This window comes from Myotis myotis, unplaced genomic scaffold, assembly GCF_014108235.1.
Source record: "Myotis myotis isolate mMyoMyo1 unplaced genomic scaffold, mMyoMyo1.p scaffold_m19_p_15, whole genome shotgun sequence".
NCBI lineage: Eukaryota > Metazoa > Chordata > Mammalia > Chiroptera > Vespertilionidae > Myotis > Myotis myotis.
This window is the reverse complement of record NW_023416319.1, coordinates 49,449,503-49,467,496: the sequence shown is the minus strand read 5'-3', so window position 1 is coordinate 49,467,496 and position 17,994 is coordinate 49,449,503. Positions and strand designations below refer to the sequence as shown.

Genomic DNA, 17,994 nt, shown 5'->3' with positions numbered 1-17,994 from the left:
ACAGTATCATCAACAAACACCCACCAGCTACGCCACAGCAGCACGCGCGCCCGGCCAGGCGGTGGAGGCGGCACCCAGTCGCTGCACAAGGACAGAACTGGTACCCGACCCAGAGGAGCAGGAGCCCGAGCCGCAGCTGCCCGCCGTCCCTAGGGCTCTGCACACACGACGACTTCATATCCAAGAGCAGGCTCAGAGCAGCCCTGACAGGAGGGGCGGGCGGGGTGGCCACAGGTATCCCGGTTGGGGAGAAAGGAGTCACCTCAAAAGTTAGCATCAGAATGTCCCGAGCCTCTCCCCAGCTGCAGCCGGGGTGGGCACAGAGGCCTGGCCCGAGCTCTCTGCAGGGAGCGGCAGTGCCAGGCTGGCCAGCGAGCGGCCTCAGCGTGTGGCCTGAGGAGCCCGGGCGAAGCCCCCTGACCTCGCAGTGGAAGAGTCATATTCAAGTTCCAGGTGACAGTTTCAGTAGCACCAAGACCAGAAGACAGTGCGGCCGAGCGAGCGGGGAGGGCAGTGGGTGCGGCTGGGTGCACCTGGGCCGTGGGGATGGAGAGGAGCAGCTGGCGGGGCGGGGCTGGTTCTGGAGACACTCACAGGAACTAGAAGGGATGGCTTCAGTCCCAGACACAGTAAGGCTGCTCGGAGAAGGCCCGAGGAATACAGATGGAGTGAGAACATTCTTGCCCCCATAAATAAACTATTTACACGCTTTAAGAAAAGGAGAGCGCAGTCTCAGAGAAGAGCCCCGTCTCAGTCCCTCGTGCCTCCAGGGCGTAAGCCGCCAGGTCGGGTACCAGTTCTGTCCTTGTGATGCAGAGGAGATGGAGCAGCACTCGGCGGCCGGGAGGGAGGGCAGCAGGCCAGGCTCTGTATCGCTCAGGCTTCCTGCGCTTGGACACGGCTGAGGGTCCTGCAGACCCACCAGCCTCCGAGGTGCACCTGTCACCCCATCCCGTTACAGGCAGCACCCTTTGCTGCGGGGAGAAGCCCTATCCATGCCTGCTGGTCTCCTAACCAAGTCCCACTCACAGAGGACGCGGCTGCCCGCCAGGCCAGCACCGATGTCGCGAGTGGTGAGGGGCCAGGGCGCCTGCAGACACCAGGCTCCAGGAGGCCCGGTCAACCCTCCTGGCAGCCCCAGGAGCCGGTCCCTCGGTCGCCACCCCCACCTAAAGACTATTCTGTCTCTGGGCCGACCCCTGCAGGGAGCCCGGTCATAAGTTCCTTCTGTTCAGAGGGTGAAGACGAGGCCCTCGGTCTTCAGCACCAGCAAGCAGGGTCAGAGGTCACACCACGCTGATGCTGAAGACGGTGCTGGCTCTGGCGGGGCGGCCGCTTCGCTGCCTCTGGACATGAAGTGGACATGAAGGGCTCTGGCCTCCACGTGGCTCAGCTCTGCTCACTCCCTGCTGCTCCTCAGAAGTGGTGGCCGGCCTTCACGGCCTCGATGTCTGAGATCAGGGTCTTCGCCAGGAAGATGCCGAATATCTGAAACCAAGGCCGGCAGAGGCAGCAGCGTCAGCGTGGGACCAAGGGGGGAGGGCCCCGTGGGCAGGGCGAGGCGGGTGCCGCAACCACGGCCACTCCTGCCCAGGCACCGAGGACGCAGCAACAGTAACCTCGGGGCATGTGGCAACGCAAGACCAGCCCACCAGTGAAAGTGAGCCCTGGGCCCGTGTGGCTGCACCCCTGGGCCCTGAAGGGGCGAACAGCAGCACCACAGAGGCAAAGGGACACACCTGGGGCTAAACTAAGAAAAAACAGGCTCCCCCTGACTGGTTCTGATTCCCAGATAATACCTCCTGAACGTTTCCGTAAACCCGAGTTCCCCAGAAAGCCCAGGTGCCCCGATCCGACTGCGGGTCTCTGAGGCTGACCTCGGGGCCGGACAGACAGGTGGGAAGACTGACGTTTTTCCACCGAATGTGACCCTGGTCACCTTAGAAGTTCTAGTTTTTATCCTCCCCTTTAAATTCTTGTGATTTGTATTTGATGAGCCGGTCCCTCTGTACTGATTCCTTTGCCCACTTTTCAAGTAAATTTTGTCTTTCCTTTTCTGGATGCTTCTGTCTCCCAGCCTTCCGCTGAGATCACACGCCTCGCTGCTGAGGGAGGGAGGAGTGTGTGGGAGGCGGCTGGCGGCCCCAGGCCCCCTCAGTCACCCGCCTCAAGGCCAGGCCAGAGCCTAACGCTTTCTAAAAGGTGCGTTTCTGCACCTAACAGCAGCGGCAGCCCCAGAGGCTGGTCCCAGAGGCTGGTCCCAGAGGCTGCCAGGGCTGTGGCTGTCGCCCGAGCTCTGGGCATGCCGGGAAACCCGCTTTCTCTGACTCCCTGAATTCCTGACTTTCTGCTGCCAGTTCTCCCATCAGACCCTCGCCAGGCTGCTCACCCCACTCTCACTGCCCCCTGGTCACCACCACCTTCCCACCTGTGGAATCTGGGTCAATGGAACAGGTGCAGCTGCGAGGGACAGCGGGACAGACCTGGAGCAGGGAGATGGCGATGAAGACGCCGGCCACGATGTAGATATTCCGCGGCAGCCAGCCCTCCAGCGCTGGGATGCAGCCTTTCGTGAAGATGAACTCGTCCCACTTGCTCTTCAGCTGCAGGAAGATAGCACAGTCCCCTGAGCCCAGGACCCGGACGTGCCCACCCTGCACAGGGCCCCCCGGGGGACAGGCAGCGGTGCCCAGGGCAGACAGAGCCCCAGGAGGAATGTGGACTTGGGCAGTGTGTGTGTCAATAACCTGCCTAGCCAAGGCCATGACCTTTAACCCCTTCCTTTGGGCTTCCACAGAGTTAAAAACCAACCTGTGCAGCCCCCCACAGCCCACGCCTGAGAAGGGGGGGGTGGGGGGACTCGCATGCTTGGAGAGGAAGCTGTGTCTTTAGAAAGAAACTGGGAGAAGGGGGTTCAAGGGCTTCCGAGTCAGAGGCGTTGGCTAGAGAAGGGACAGTGGCTTCTCCGAGGGTGCCCCTCAGTCCCAATCAAGTGCCTCCAGCAGCCGGAGACGCAGGGACAGGCACAGCCCTGGAGTCCATCTTAAAACCAAGATTGTCCCTGATTCTGACTGTGCTGGTCTCAAGCCCTAATGGAGGCTCGGCAAGCACACGGGGATCTCAGCAGAGCATGCACACCCCGCCCCTACCTGTCCCCACTCGCCCTCCCTCACCCTGCACCCCCTCCTCATGCAGCAAGCAGCCCTGCCCTCACCCATCAGCCTCCACTGTGGCAACACTGATGGAACATTCACTCATTTTCGTGGTGTCAGGGGCCGAACTGTGTCCCCCTACAGTTCATGTTAAAGTCCTAACTCTCAGAATGGGACTGTAGTTGGAGAGGGTGTGTAAAGAGGCGGATCTACTAAAATGAAGTCACTGGAGAGGGTCCTAATCCAATACGGCTGTGTCCTAAAGAAGCAGACTTCAGGACACCAAGACACAGAGGGAAGACCAGGTGAGGACTCGGGGAGGAGCAGATGGCCTCAGAAGACACAGCCCTTGGTCTTGGACCTCTAACCGCCACGGCCCTGAGAAAATCAATGTGCTGTGGAAGCCACGGGAGTCTGCGGTGCTGTGTTCTGGCAGCCCGAGCACCTAACTCCAGTGGCACCTAACGCCACTGAATTCCTAACTGGAAGCTGCTGTCAGTACAGGCCCGTCTCTGTGAAGGGGAGGTCAGTGCAGAAGGGTTGAGGCTCTCGAACCGGAGTGCACGCCCTAGTACCCATGGCCAACAGGGCCGCCACTCCCGTCACCAAGGCCACCGCAGCAAGGGCTGGTGTGGGACTCACTTCCTTACGGCCAGGCGCACACGCCCTGCGGCCTGCAGAGAGCCCCGAGGACTGACCCGCCTCCAGCTCCTGCAGCTGCATCCTGAACCCCTAAATAACACACACCCTGGGGCCCCAAGAAATCTCTTTTGAAATGTAGTCTTTGTCCCCAAACTTTTGTTTGCTCTCTTTCCACTAATGTAGCAACTGCGAAGTTCTGTGACGACAGCTCACGGGGCTTGAAATCACAGCCACGCTGCCCTGGGAGCCCCGCTGCCCCTCAGGACACATGTGCTGGCCACCGCGCCCCTCTCCCTTGTCCTCCCTCTCCAATTGCACCTGCTACGTCAGGAAGCTGCACCACGGGGAGCAAACCAGAAGGACGCACAGTTATCTGGGCTCTCACCTGAGTCCTGACATCATAGCCACACTGTGTGTTCAACACTTTTTGCTGCAAGAAAAGCAGAAAACATCGGTCATTCTTGTTCCCTTGAGAAGCTAGTGGTAGAGGCTCTGGAAGAGTCACAGCCAAGCACAGCAAGTCCCGTATACATCCCAGCATGGCTGCCATCCTCCGACTCAGCTGCCGACCAGCCTTTCCTGCTGGGATGGGCGGGCCAACTTCCCGTGGGAAGGGCTAGACCAGCCGTGGGCAAACTACGGCCCGCGGGCCGGATTCGGCCCGTTTGAAATGAATAAAACTAAAAAAAAAAAAGACCGTATCCTTTCATGTAATGATGTTTACTTTGAATTTATATTAGTTCACACAAACACTCCATCCATGCTTTTGTTCCAGCCCTCCGGTCCAGTTTAAGAACCCATTGTGGCCCTCGAGTCAAAAAGTTTGCCCACCCCTGGGCTAGACGGTACGCACCCTGGCTCCCCTGTGGCAGGCGTGCACTGTGGCCACGTGGCACGAAAGCAGCCGGTGCCAACATAAACGCGACGGGCGCCACTACAGCTCAATCGAACTTGGAGTATGGACACTGACGTTTGAATTTCATACAATTTTCACGTGTCACAGAATATTATCCTTTTTAAAATTTCCAACCATTTATAAGTGGCTGAATCATTCTTGGCTTGAAGGTCACACAAAAGCAGGCGGCAGGCCAGGCCTGCCCACCGGTCAGCTCGCCCCTCCCTGCGCTGGGAACCTGGCCCTTTGGCAGGGAGGATGTGCGGCGGCCAGCCCTGGAGCCGCACCAGGCCCGTGGCGACAACCACGTTCTGTGAAGGGCTCAGTCCCGCTCAGGCTCAGCCTGGCAGACACTCCCTGCTCCTTCCCAGGTTTCTGACACCCAAGGGCTGGGCATGAAAGCAGGTGAATAAGGAGCAACAGAGCAGAATGCTCTGCCACCCAGGCGGCACGTACCCCCTGCGCCTGTGGGCTTTATCTAAGAACTGAGCGTTCTCTCTGTAGAGGGAGAGGGAAGAGGGCGGACCAGGTTGGATACACTCAGAACATCGTGCCCAGGCACCCAGGTCAGAGCCTTCAGGGAGAACAATACTGGTTTTCTCCTGTTTCACCCAGAACCCTGGAGCCAGGGTGGGCATGCAGGAAAGTTCCGGAACTTATCCGTACACAAAGGGCGAGCCTGGCACTCGTCCATCTGCAGGGAAGCCGCAGCCCAGAGCACGCAGCCTACTCACCGCGGGGTCCGGCACGCAGCAGGAGAAGGGCACGCCACACTTCTCGCGGCTGTAGCTGGCACCGCTGCAGTTGAAGTAGACGTTGAGGTCCCAGTCTTCGGGGCCGTACGCCCCGCAGCACTGGTTCTGCAGCACAAAGACAGGCCATAAGGGCTCTGGGCCGGGGCTGTGGCCGTCAGCACAGGGTCGGTCTCAGCAACGCGGGGCTGAGTGCGCCTCTACCTGTCACACGAGGGCCAGCCCCCGGACGCCACCGGCGCAGAGATGCTGAGCGACAGGCCAGGCGGCCCTTCGCGGAGGAAACTGCGGCCACACGCTGGATCCCACAGGCTGGCTCCATGTGCCCCGCCGTGGCCCAGGGCAGAGAGGCCCAGCCCCGGTGCCCCCTCCACCTCAGGCGTTCCCTCCCTTCCCACCTCGGCCCAGAGCAGGTGTCTCGCTGTCCTCGGAGGCGCCTCTGCACCTGGTGTGTCCTCCTCCTCCAAGGGAACACCTCGTGGGCGGGATGTCCCCTCCCCAAGAAATTCCCACGCTGCCCCCCTACTCCCACAGGAAGAGCTACATCTGGGGTGAATGGGACACACCCCTGCCACCCCGCTATCTGGGGCAGCTCCCAAGAGAACCCCGTCTGTCTGAGAGTGTAAAACCAACCCCGCGGGAAGCAATGTGGCGGGACCGTCTGGGAGCAGCGCCGTCCCCACACCTGCCGGTCCCCACACCTGCCCGGCACTGCAGCTCACACACCCCTGGCTTCCGGGTTCTTACTCGTAAAAGCCCACCTTCCCACCCCCACGTCCGTGACTCCAGCTGCTCTAACGATCACGTGATATTCACCAGGAGGAGGTTCCCTGATTAACTGAAAACCTCAGGGACATTCTATTTTGAAAAGGAAAGGAAGACAATGGAGAAACGACCATGTTTCAGGCCAGTGGGGGAGGAGCCACCAGCTCCCTCGATGCCACTGAGCGTGAAAAGGAAGAGAGGGGAGGGGGCGCAGCGCTGGCGGGAGGCGCGGTGAGGGACCTCGGGGAGTGGCTGCCCTTTGGGCTTCGCTTGCTGCCCAAGGACAAGAAGAAGAAGAAGATGCGGGAAAGTCGGCCAGGAAGCAAAGGCCCGTGGTCCAAAGGCAAAGTCCGGGACAATTAATATCCCGGCTTGTCTGACAGAGCAACACAGGATAGACTCTGCAAGGAAGCTCCCAACTCCCAGCGTGTGCCCCGGCCGCTGTCGCTGCGACGGAGAACGCGGCTCCGTGGCCAGGGCTGCCCTGCGGGAGCGCCTAGTTCAGGGCTCAGTGAACTCAGTTCCAAGCGCACAGCTCAGTCATTTACACCAGAAACGCCAGGGTGGGGAGGCCCCGCTGCTGGTGAAGATGCAGGAACAATAGGTCCCACAGCTGTACGTTTTTATCAACAAAACTTTATTAAATTTAAACAAAGTAAGAAAAGAAAATGGCCGGGGCAAGGTGACTTCCACAGACTAACACAGGTCACCTTGCACAACACAGGAAGGCTCTCTGGTCATGTGACCGGAGTTTGGCGATATCCCGAGATCCATGAAATAAGGGTAAACAAGTTTAGGTAAATACTAAGAGCAGATCATAGTTATTTTTAATGCTTCCTAACTCGTTTTCTTCCCAGAACTAATGTGTTCCATACAAAACGTGCCTGAGAAGTAGATTTTCTGACAGAGCACAGACCACGCAGGAGCCCCGCACAGGCCGGCGAGGCGGGGAGTGGTCCGGTCCCAGCCTCCAGTGCACCGCCCGGGGCGCAGAGGCCAGTGGGGGAAAGGCCGGGCCTGGGGCGGCTGAGGCAACCCCCCGGGACCTGTTCCAGGTCGCATTCCTCTCCATCGGAGGCAGCTTCCTCCAGGCAGCTCTGCCTCTCAAACAGGAAGGGGAAAAGGTCCCTGGAAGGGGACGGGAACAGCCTGACAGTGAGTCACCTCTCTGGGGAGAAGCCCTGGCCCTCGGTACCCACAGTGCCCAGGGGACTGCAGCCACCTGCGTGGCCAGGGATAGAGAGGTCTGGCTCCTGGGGGAGGGTAGCCACGGGGACAGCTGGACTTGCCTGCCCAAACCAGGGGGAGAGGGCACACGGAGAGCCAGCCTGGACTGCCCGGCAACCATGAGCAGGCAGAGCTGAGGACCGGCGGTGAGGCGGCCCTCCAGGCCCCGCTCCAGGCTCCCCCAGCCTGGCTCCCGAGCAGCACACAGATGCATGCCCGGAAAGCACGGCCCTCAGGGCGCCGCAGCGGACTTACGGCTTTCTGAAGGGAGTCGATGAGGTTCTGCAGGTCAATGTCGTCCCGGTAGGATTTGATGTTGCTCTCGAAGAACTCGCGGAACCGGTCCCTCACCCAGTCCTGGAACAAGAAGGCCAGCACGGCCACGGCCAGCTCGAGGAAGAAGATGAGCACGATGGTGCCGCAGAACTGGGGACCAGACGAGAGCAGGAGTCACCACCCTGCACCTCGGCCGGACCCACCCGCCTGCCCAGAGACCCTCATCACTACTAGCTCATGCCTCCCCACACCACGGCGCTGCTGGCTGGAGAGCTACATGGGAGGAACTGTGAGAAAGCTCCCAGCCACTGTGTCAGCATTTCCTCTGAAGGAAGCCGAGGCTCACACGGGCACACAGGCTGCCCGAGGGCACAGAACCGCACAGGACAGTGAGTTTCCTGGCAGGGCTCTGCGCAGCTTGGTTGGGGGTAGATGACAGTCCACTGCACAAAGCCATGGCCAGAAGCACGGCGGCCCCTGGTCACAGCGGTGGTGACATTCTGGAAGGGCCCACACAGCTGTAGGTCCACATGCCTCCGTCCCACCTATTCACTGGCCTCACTGCAGCCTAGGACAGAGGGCACCACGCATGCATGCACTCACATACACACATGCACACAGGCCTTCCAAAATGGAATCTCCAGTCACACAGAAGCAAGATACAAAACATAATGCTTTTAAGAAAGAAAAAAAAAATTAGCCCTAGCCGGCTTGGCTCAGTGGGTAGAGCGTCAGCCTACGGACTGAGGGGCTGTGGGTTTGATTCTGGTCAAGGGCATTATGCCTGGGCTGCAGGCTCTATCCCCAGTAGGGGTTGTGCAGGAGGCAGCCAATCGATGATTCTCATCGTTGATGTTTCTATCTCTCTCTCCCTCTCCCTTCCTCTCTGAAATCAGTAAAAATATATTTTAACACAATTAGGAGCCCTGACTGGTTTGGCTCAGGAGACAGAGTGTCGGCCTGCGGACTCAAGGGTCCCAGGTTTGATTCCGGTCAAGGGCATGTACCTTGGTTGTGGGCGCATCCCCAGTAGGGAGTGTGCAGGAGGCAGCTGATCAATGTTTCTCTCTCATCGATATTTCTGACTCTCTATCCCTCTCCCTTCCTCTCTGTAAAAAAATCAATAAAATATATATTTTTTAAAAAATTAGGAAAAACCACACAAATTTTGCCTTTTACATTAAGCTCAGGAAAGAGGAAGCTTGATCTAATGAATTCAACAAATAATATGTTGTAAAACACAACTGTGGTTTCCCCATCAGGTGCTATTTAACGGAATGCATTTCAAAATGAAAGAGTATCTAAATATAAAACTAAACTCTTGGGGACTTGTTCCGCCAGCACATGGAATACACCCTGGAGGAGGGAAGTGATTTCCCAATGTCACTGACAACATCTCCTGATCTCAGCCAGGAAGGGCGAAGGTGAGCAGCAAACAAACAATTCCTTTAGAACTCGGGGAGGAAGATAAAAGGCAAGAGAGGGGAGGGTGTGGGCGGCAGACTCCGTCCCCGGGAGCTGAGAACAGAGGGGCCAGCTGCTTTCTCCGGGGACGAGGCGCTTGCTCCGCGGATTGTTTCCTGAAATTGTACCATCTGGGGCGGCAGCGCACAAAGGGCCCAAGGAGGCTGTAAGAGCTGCGACCAGGGCGCCCAGATAAGGAAAAAGTCTGCCCAGCAGAACCCCCACGCGGCCCCCGCCCGCCCCTGGGGCCACTCACAAACTTGAGCAGGCAGATGTTCTCCCGCAGGGCCCCCACACAGCCAGCAAACCCCAGGGTGAACATGACCACGCCCACCATCAGCACCAGCACCACGGGGTCGATTCCATGCAGCCGGGTCACTTTGGTGAGGTCGGACAGCACCCCCTGAAAGAAGCAGAGAGCAGGGCAGGATCAGCCTCAAAGGGAGTCCCGGGCGTCGGGCGGGCGTGGAGGGCTGGGCTGTGTGCAGACCTGAATGAGGACAGGCTCCTGCCTTGCAAGGCTCAATCATCTCATTAGCAAGCCGGGCGAGCGTGAGGCCCCTGCCTCCTGCCCTTAGAGGCCTCTCTGCCCAGCAGATCCCTGCCCACCTCAGCCCCCGGACCTTCACACGCAGCTTTCCTAGTCTCCATCCAGGCCTGGGGTGAGGGGAGCCCTGAGGGGTCCTGGACCTGTGGTCAGGGCATCTGGTGCCGGAGCCTTGCCCTGGCCTCCAGACATCTGGCAACTGACTGCACTCAACTGACAGAGAACCCACGATCCTGAGAGGACAGTGGCCTCGGTGTGAGCGCCCCCGTGGAAACAAGGCCAGGAGGCAGCTGCCCATGAAACTTCGTGGCAACGGTGGCACCAAACCTGCAGTGTCCAAATGGCACTGCCGGCCACGTGTGCTACTGAGCACCTGAATGTGGCAGGGGAACTGAACAAATGAATTTCAATGTGTATTTCATTATAACTAACTTAAATATAAACAGTCACATGTGATTACTGGCAACCAAAAAGGACACAGCAATTCTATGGGATTCAAAGGAGGAAGGAGAAAACAGCAGCCAGACCAGGCCACCCAGGGGGAACTAGGCAGCTGGGTAACCAGGCCTAAGCGCCAGGCTCTGCGGGTTGAGCTGCTGCTATTCCGGAGGTGGCCACACGGTGGCGCTATGGGCTATGACTTGCACCTGCTTCCAGGTCACTAGGACAAAGGGACAATGCACCTGCCCTTTAGGGGTTCACAAGCCACCCTGTAGGTGCCCAAACCCAAAGGCGGGCCTTATCCAGTTCCTAAGGCAAGAAAGCCCTCCCATCCTCCCACCTCCTCCTTCTGGAGGCTCCACTGAAGAAAGAGCCCTGGGCCTGAGGCTCAAGGTGAAACATTAGTTTCCACTGTTTCTGGCCTGGCCTGCTGGGCCTTGTTCAACCCTCACCACCTCCCCAGCACCCACCCACCCACAGAGCAAAAGGCGCACCGCCTCTAGTACCCTCCCCAGAGCTCCCACTGCCCTTTGTCCTGGATGGTAAGAGCCTGTCTCTCTCCTCACCTTCCTCCAGAGGCTGGGCAAGGAGGTGCACAGGGCACAGGACCTGCCCCTGCCCATGGGGCCCATAACAGAGCCCTGCTCCCTGGTTCAGAGTCTTTCTGGGGTGAGGACAGAGCTTCAGGAATAAACACACGGACCCTCCTGCTCCCAGAGGCACAGACCTGCCCCGGACACAGCTGCCAACCAGCCCAGGGCGACCTGGAGCTTCGGGAACAGGAAAGAGGGCTCCACACTCAGAGCTCAATACCAGGCAGCCCAGCCCGGCCCCCAGCCACCCTAAATTCACTAACTATTTCCAAGAACTGGCTCAGTCAAGATGAATGACTGCAAATCACGACCTGGCACAGAAACACCTGTCAGGGAGGAAGGGACCGTGAACGCTGAACCAACCTGGCTCTGGCTGTCCGACGCTCAGGGTCCTAGTGACAGCTACTTACCTTTTCGCTCCATGCCCACAGTCCGGCTCCGAGGAAGGCAACTCCAGCCAACTGAGCAGGGGGCGGGGGGGGGGGGGGGGGAGGAGAAAGAGAGAGAGACAGAGTTAGGCTGGAAGCCAGCACCATGAACATGCTTCTCAGAGAAAGATCCACACGGCCAGCAGGAGAGAGACAATGGCTCATGTCCATCCTGGCGGATCAGGGCCGGCAGCCCCTGGGCCCTGCAGAACAAGGCACCCGGAAGGCTCTGGATGACCCACACCTACCTTCCCTGAGCATTTAAACAAACTCCTTCAGCCCTCCAGCTCCACTCGCAGGCAGGGGCCCCCAGAACACACTGCCCTGCCAAGATGCCGGAGTCAGAGCCCGCAGGCCACGCCCGCTGTCCCCATTCCACAAGCACCCCCATTTCAGTGTGGTCTGTGTCTACGACACCGGCAGGCCACGGCCACTGTCCCCATTCCACAAGCACCCCATCTCAGTGCGGTCTGTGTCCACGACACCCGCAGGCCACGGCCGCTGTCCCATTCCACAAGCACCCCATCTCAGTGCGGTCTGTGTCCACGACACCCGCAGGCCACGGCCGCTGTCCCCATTCCACAAGCACCCCATCTCAGTGCGGTCTGTGTCCACGACACCTGCAGGCCACGGCCACTGTCCTCATTCCACAAGCACCCCATCTCAGTGCAGTCTGTGTCCACGACACCCGCAGGCCACAGCCACTGTCCCATTCCACAAGCACCCCATCTCAGTGCGGTCTGCGTCTATGACACCGGCAGGCCACGGCCGTTGTCCCCATTCCACAAGCACCCCATCTCAGTGCGGTCTGTGTCTACAACACCCGCAGGCCACGGCCGCTGTCCCATTCCACAAGCACCCCCATCTCAGTGCGGTCTGTGTCTACAACACCCGCAGGCCACGGCCGCTGTCCCATTCCACAAGCACCCCCATCTCAGTGCGGTCTGTGTCTACAACACCCGCAGGCCACGGCCACACCAACATCGCCCAGGTGCCTCCATAGGCTCCGTGCAGTGGAGACGCTGCACAGCCCGGCACCGCCCCACCCCACCCCGCCTCAGGCCCAGGTCTCAGGCCTGGACAGACTCAAGCAGCTGCGAAGCCTGCCCCCGACCCCACCCCTGGGCACACGTGTGCTTGGGATATGCCGGGTCCTTCGTTACTAAATTAAAATAGGCCTGAGCTAAGCGACGTGCCCACCCCAGAAAAGCACAGGCCCATCCCTGACCTGCCACCTGCAGGAACCCACTGGGGTTAGGCTGCCTCAAATGCACCCCCCCACCCCCCAAACACCACACAGATTCCTGAACTGGGAGGATTTTCCCACATGAAACAAACACCTCCTGGTCTGCATATCATCAGCCTCCTGTTTCACTCCCTTACACCGTGCAGGCACTCGCTGCCATTTATCAGGTCCTCATGGGAAACAGCAGAGCCGGTGTCTCCACGGCTCTCACCTCTCCCACATGGATTCTCCAGCTTCAGGACGTCCCTGCCTATGCAGCCCACCGCCAGCCTGCGGACGGGAAGAGAAGAACCTGGCAAGAAAGCCCTGGGCGTTCTTACCCTCTTCTGCAGCCAATTTCAGAAAACGTGGGCATGCCCACTATTTGGAGGGAATTTCCGAGGGCTGACTTCTCACTGCTGGTTCCCTCAGCCTGTGGACCCCAAGTGAAGAAGCCCTGGGGGGACCGATCCCTCTATTTCACCAAGGGGAACACGGGCCAAGCAGAATGCCAACCGGGGGGGGGGGGGGGCCACAACCTCCTCCTCTCCCCAGTGTCCCAGGTGGTAAGCGAGCCTGAACGTGAGCCGTCACTGCCCACTGGATCCTGGAGGCTTCCTTCCCACCATCCCCGAGTCCCGGATGTCTTACTTCCTCTTCAAAGCTGGAAGTGGAGGCTTTCTTCTGGGCTCATCTGGTCTCCGAAGAGCTGGTCATTCCCTTCTCCACAGACCACTCAGCTTTGGGCACGAGGCACACATTCACAGGCGTCACTGTCCACACACCCTGTCACCACTCCTCCCCTCCCCCCCCTCCTCCCCCACCCTCCCCCTCCTCAGAGCTCTCTAAATGCTGGGAGCCTCACACTCAGGCCTACCCACCCCCGAGCTCTCTCGATGAGTTCACAGGCTTTCGATCCCATCTACACCGCACGCTTGCTGACCACACCCGTCTCCAGCCACAGCTGCTCCAAGTCAAACACTCAGCATCTACCTGACTCGTCACCTGAGCGATCAAAGGACTCTTCAATCTGCACGTGCCCCCAACTGGAGCCTTGCCCCCCCCCCCCAGTTCCTCCCCAACTCTGCCCTCGTTACATTATGGCACCTACTCACTCACTTAAGACAGAAAGCCTTGACCGCATGCTTGATGCCTCTCTTTCCCTCCAACTGCAAGTTCCCCCTACCAGACCCTCTGCTGGTTCTCCCTCCAAAACTCGTGGCCAGTTCTCCTCCTGCCCCTGCTGCCACCTGTCCATGTCCACCCCCTCGGCGCCTCCTCACAGGTCCCCAAGCAACTGCAATGATCTTTTAAAAAACACCGAACACACGACTCCATACCCTGCAATGACTTCCTTGAACTCTTAGAATAAAATTCAAACTCCTCACCACAGCCCACAAGGACCAACACGGCCAGGCTTTGGCCCACCCTCCACCATCACCTCCTACCCATCTCCCCTCCCCAACCCCACTCCAGGCCACGCTGGCACCGGTACCAGTTCTGAACGCAGCAAACGCAGCCTGTCTCACAGCCGTGACACCGTTCCCTTGGCCTAGAACAGCGATGGCGAACCTATGACACGCGTGTCAGAGGTGACACGCGAACTCATTTTTTTGGTTGATTTTTCTTTGTTAAATGGCATTTAAATATGTAAAATAAATATCAAAAATATAAGTCTTTGTTTTACTATGGTTGCAAATATCAAAAAATTTCTATATGTGACACGGCACCAGAGTTCAGTTAGGGTTTTTCAAAATGCTGACACGCTGAGCTCAAAAGGTTCGCCATCGCTGGCCTAGAATGTCCTTCCTCCCTCTCCCTTCCTGGCTCCGTCCCTCCGTTCATTCCAGGCTCTTCACAGTCCACTCCTCAGGTGCCTCCTTTCCTGTCCCAGGTGGACAAGCCCCCACCTTCATCCTGACCACCTCCCGTGCCTGCTTTTCCTCCGGCCGTCAGCCAAGGCCACACGAGCTACCTGTCCAGTGTCTCTCCCGTTTAAGCTCTCTGAGGGCAGAGAGGTTTTCGGTCTTGTTCCAGGTTGTACCCCAACAACTTGGCGAGGACTTGGCCCTTGTAGGTATAGAGCAGGCGTGAGCGCGTGAGTCGCCAGAGCCCCCAGACGGAGCAGCCCTGCCCGTGGTCCTGCCTGCTCGCCTCCCAGCGCTCTCCCGGGTCTCAGTCCAAATGCACTCAAAGCAAGAGCGGGCCAAGCAAAGGCCAGGCTGGCCAGGTCCAAGGCCAGGCCCCCCACGGGGATATTAGGGTCAGAGCAGGATAGGCCTGGAGGCTGTCATCCCAACCCCCTCCAGTGGCCCCAGCAAGCATCCCAGCCCACCAAGCTGCACTCCACGGCAGCGCGCCCACTGCCTGGCACCATGGGGGACGGTGAGGAAAGCCCACCCCCTATCACCCCTCACTGGGCCCCGGTGAGCTGCCTGCTCCCCGCCACTGGGCACAGCTCTCTTCTCACACGGGCTGCGCTCCCAGACAAAGGGCTTGCGCTTCCTTCCTTCTCTAAAGGAAGGACTCAAGTTAACTTGCACCAGGAAAGACAGGAACCAGGGGTCACATGTCAGACCTTGGGTTTAATGATGCTGACCCGGCAGAAAGTCTGGGCCCGGCACTTATTTTAGAGACGAGTTGACTGAGGATCAGACAGGGGAAGCGGCCTGTCTGGAAGCTCACAGGGCAGCCCTGTGACCGGCAGCCAGGACCGCCAGCATCACCCGGTTCGCCGTGAACTCTTGCACCATCGGTGGGGCTGGGCCATCCTCACTGGGAGACGGTTCAGCCGGCACCCGGCTTCGGAGTAGCCTTCCTAGTCTCTCTTCTAAACCCTGATGCAGTTCCCTCCCAGAGACTGAGGCCCAGCTGCCCCAGCCCGAAGGGAGGCTGCGGGGACGTCACCGCAGTGGCACGGTGGCAGTAGCACCAGCCTTCCCTGAGCGCCAGGCCCCGTGTTAATCACTGAACACCCCGAAGAGGCCCTTCCATACCCATCACACGAGCACTGTTACCCCCTTTTTTCAAACAGGAAAACAGATATATAGGACGACTTGGTTATTTGTCCAAAGTCACCTGGCTGGCTGGTGGCCATGAGGTAAGACCAAACCTGAGTTCCTGACCTCCCTTATCTCCCTGGTCAGGAGGAGGGGCTGGTCAAGGGGCCAGAGGTGAGGACGTTTCTCAGAAGGGGCTTCTGAGCTGTGCGACTCTAAAGCCAAGGCCCCCCACTGTCCGCCAGGTGGTGGGGATCGCTGAGTCCCAACCAGGGCAGGTGGCCTCCTGGGAGGGAGAGGGGGTGCCCCTGTAAAGATCCCGCATCAGCCTTCCCACCCCAGACAAAGGAGCCTGGGAAGGAAGGCGGAGGATGGTCCCACCCTGCCTGGTCATGGGGCTGCACAGAACCCCTCGCCTGTGAGCGAGCTGCGGGGCTTTACCCCAGAGACTCCCACCCCGGCCGGGCCTGCTGGACGGCAGGTCCCGAAACCACGAAACCACGTGTGTCGAAACAGCCCCTCTCCACTGGCAGTTTAGTGGCCAGGCTCCTTGCGAAATGTCATTCCAGTGTGTGAACATACTTAGGCCACTCCTGTGGGCCCAGAGGGCTTTGCTCAACACGCTGGAGACAACCCGCCAGCAGTAGCGCAACACCTCGGGCTGCCCCGTGGCCTCTGGCGGGAAGCTGACACTCACAGAGCCCTTCCCTTCCCCTGGGCCGCCTGGGGGAGCCTCGAGAAAACCAGAAGCACCCCCAAGAAAGAGAAGGCTGGACGAACAAGCATAGCACAGGGCAGGGGTCCTGGCTCCGCCCTCCACCCTCCGCCCTGCAGCTTCCTAGAGACGGGACCTGCATGGGGACCTGCGGGAGTTGGGGGACCTCCCTAGGCCTGTTTCCCTCCCTGGGTCACAGGAGGCGGTAGGACTGAGGGAAGTGTCATAGGCGATGTACTTAAGCCTGGGGCACAGCGCCATTCTGAGCGGCCCGGCCTCCTGGGGGGACAGAGCACAGGCATGGAGGAGCAGACTCCACCAGCATGGGCTGGACGGGAACACTACTTGCCGCGCCACACACCCCCCCCACCCCCGCCAGGAAAACTTCCCGCACCAGGCTTCGTCCTAAGGACCTTCCTTCCAGGCATCTGTTTCTTAGGTCTCTGGAGACAACAGCACATCAGAGTTGAGGGGAACAGCCTTCTGGGGGCTTTCCAAGGGGGACAGGAGAGACTGATGGGAAGGAAAGGGTGGGGAGAGGCTAGCACAGTCACCTCTGTCCCTGACTCACCGTGACCTTGAGCAGCCACCCCTGCCTTGGGCCTCAGTTTGCCAATCCGCAAATTCCAGCAGCAGCAACCAGTGATCGCCGACTGGCCAGTGGTCGCCAACAGCATACGCACCTCCTGCTGTCTAAACTCTGTCACCCCAAATCGTGCAGGTGGAGCCCATGGCTCTGGCAGCTACAGATGGGGAACCCTGACTCAGGCCTGGGGAGTTGGGAGAACACCAGACATGCTTGTGGCCACTTGAAAAGCCAACAATCAAATACTGGCCAGAAAGGACGCCAGAAAGCCGGGCCCACACCTAGCCTGGCCCAGAGACCCAGTGGGCTGGGGGGAACACCAGGGTGTCTGCGGGGTCAGGAGGCCTTGCCCTCAGGACTGTGGCCACTCTGAACCCTACACAGAGCAGGGAACGTTCCTTTCAAAATGGTCCCACATTAAAATAGTCCAAACCAAGCCACTTCCCAGCGGGACTCTGGAAGCCGGAAGGGACGCTGGGGCCCAGCTTCCTCCCTGGGGAGAAAGAAGCAGGGCCAGGCCAGGACGGTGCCTCGCACAGGGTCACCCAGCGGCCTTCCTCCCGCCGGAAGGGTGGTGCTGGGCAAGCAGCGCCTGTGCCCTGCCCAGCACAGCCTGAGAAGCAGGACTCCCCAGCGTTCGTTCGGACAGAGGAGCTTCTACAGACGCCTCTGCCTTCCCTGATAACAGAGCCCACCGCCTCCAAGCCCCGCCCAGGAATCTGACTGCGTCAAAGCCTTTGAAAGGAAGGAAGGAAGGAGGGCAGGCTTATCTAGGGGAGGTGACAAGCAGCTCCTCAAGCAACTGAGAGGAGGAACCCCCACCCAGCCACCCCCACCCAGCCCCTGCTTTCGCTGGCACAGCTCAGTGCCCCACAGTGGGTGGAAAACCAAGATCCTGGGCCAGGGTCCACACTTGTATGAGCCAGGGAGTGAACACTTGCAGCTTTGCCTATTGTTTCAAGTCCTCAGCTCGGCCGTGGGAGCAGGAACGCAGCCACAGATGAAACGCAAACGCACGGGCAGGGCTGTGTCCCAGAGAAGCTGTGTGCGCACAGCAGGCCGAGAGCCAGGTGTGTCCTGCCCTCGGCTATCACACTGACACCATCTGGAGCTGGAGACAAAACAGGATTTCCTTCAGCTCGGACACGTGAGCCCCGGGAGCATCCCCCAATTCAGGTCCACAACCCTGGTATGTCTTACCATCACTCCAACCCGACTTCATAGCCTAAAACTGTAAATAACCCAAATGGTACATTTCCACAACAGAACGTTACACAACGATGAACA

General features: G+C 59.3%; 1 protein-coding gene across 3 annotated transcripts in view; it reads right to left on the bottom strand.

Moving 5' to 3' along the window:
* Positions 1 to 17,994, bottom strand: part of TSPAN14 (tetraspanin 14) — a 57,952-nt gene continuing 39,958 nt past the window's right edge. For 2 of the 3 annotated variants that reach the window (XM_036337271.1, XM_036337269.1), the window contains exons 3-9: positions 11,165 to 11,215; positions 9,430 to 9,576; positions 7,689 to 7,859; positions 5,424 to 5,549; positions 4,180 to 4,224; positions 2,484 to 2,603; positions 1 to 1,488 (exon numbers count right to left, since the gene is read on the bottom strand). In XM_036337271.1, the coding sequence (XP_036193164.1) occupies positions 1,417 to 1,488; positions 2,484 to 2,603; positions 4,180 to 4,224; positions 5,424 to 5,549; positions 7,689 to 7,859; positions 9,430 to 9,576; positions 11,165 to 11,215 (732 nt within the window). In that variant the 3' untranslated portion in view covers positions 1 to 1,416. The remainder of the gene's footprint in view (positions 1,489 to 2,483; positions 2,604 to 4,179; positions 4,225 to 5,423; positions 5,550 to 7,688; positions 7,860 to 9,429; positions 9,577 to 11,164; positions 11,216 to 17,994) is intronic. The other variant, XM_036337272.1, reaches the window with a different exon arrangement.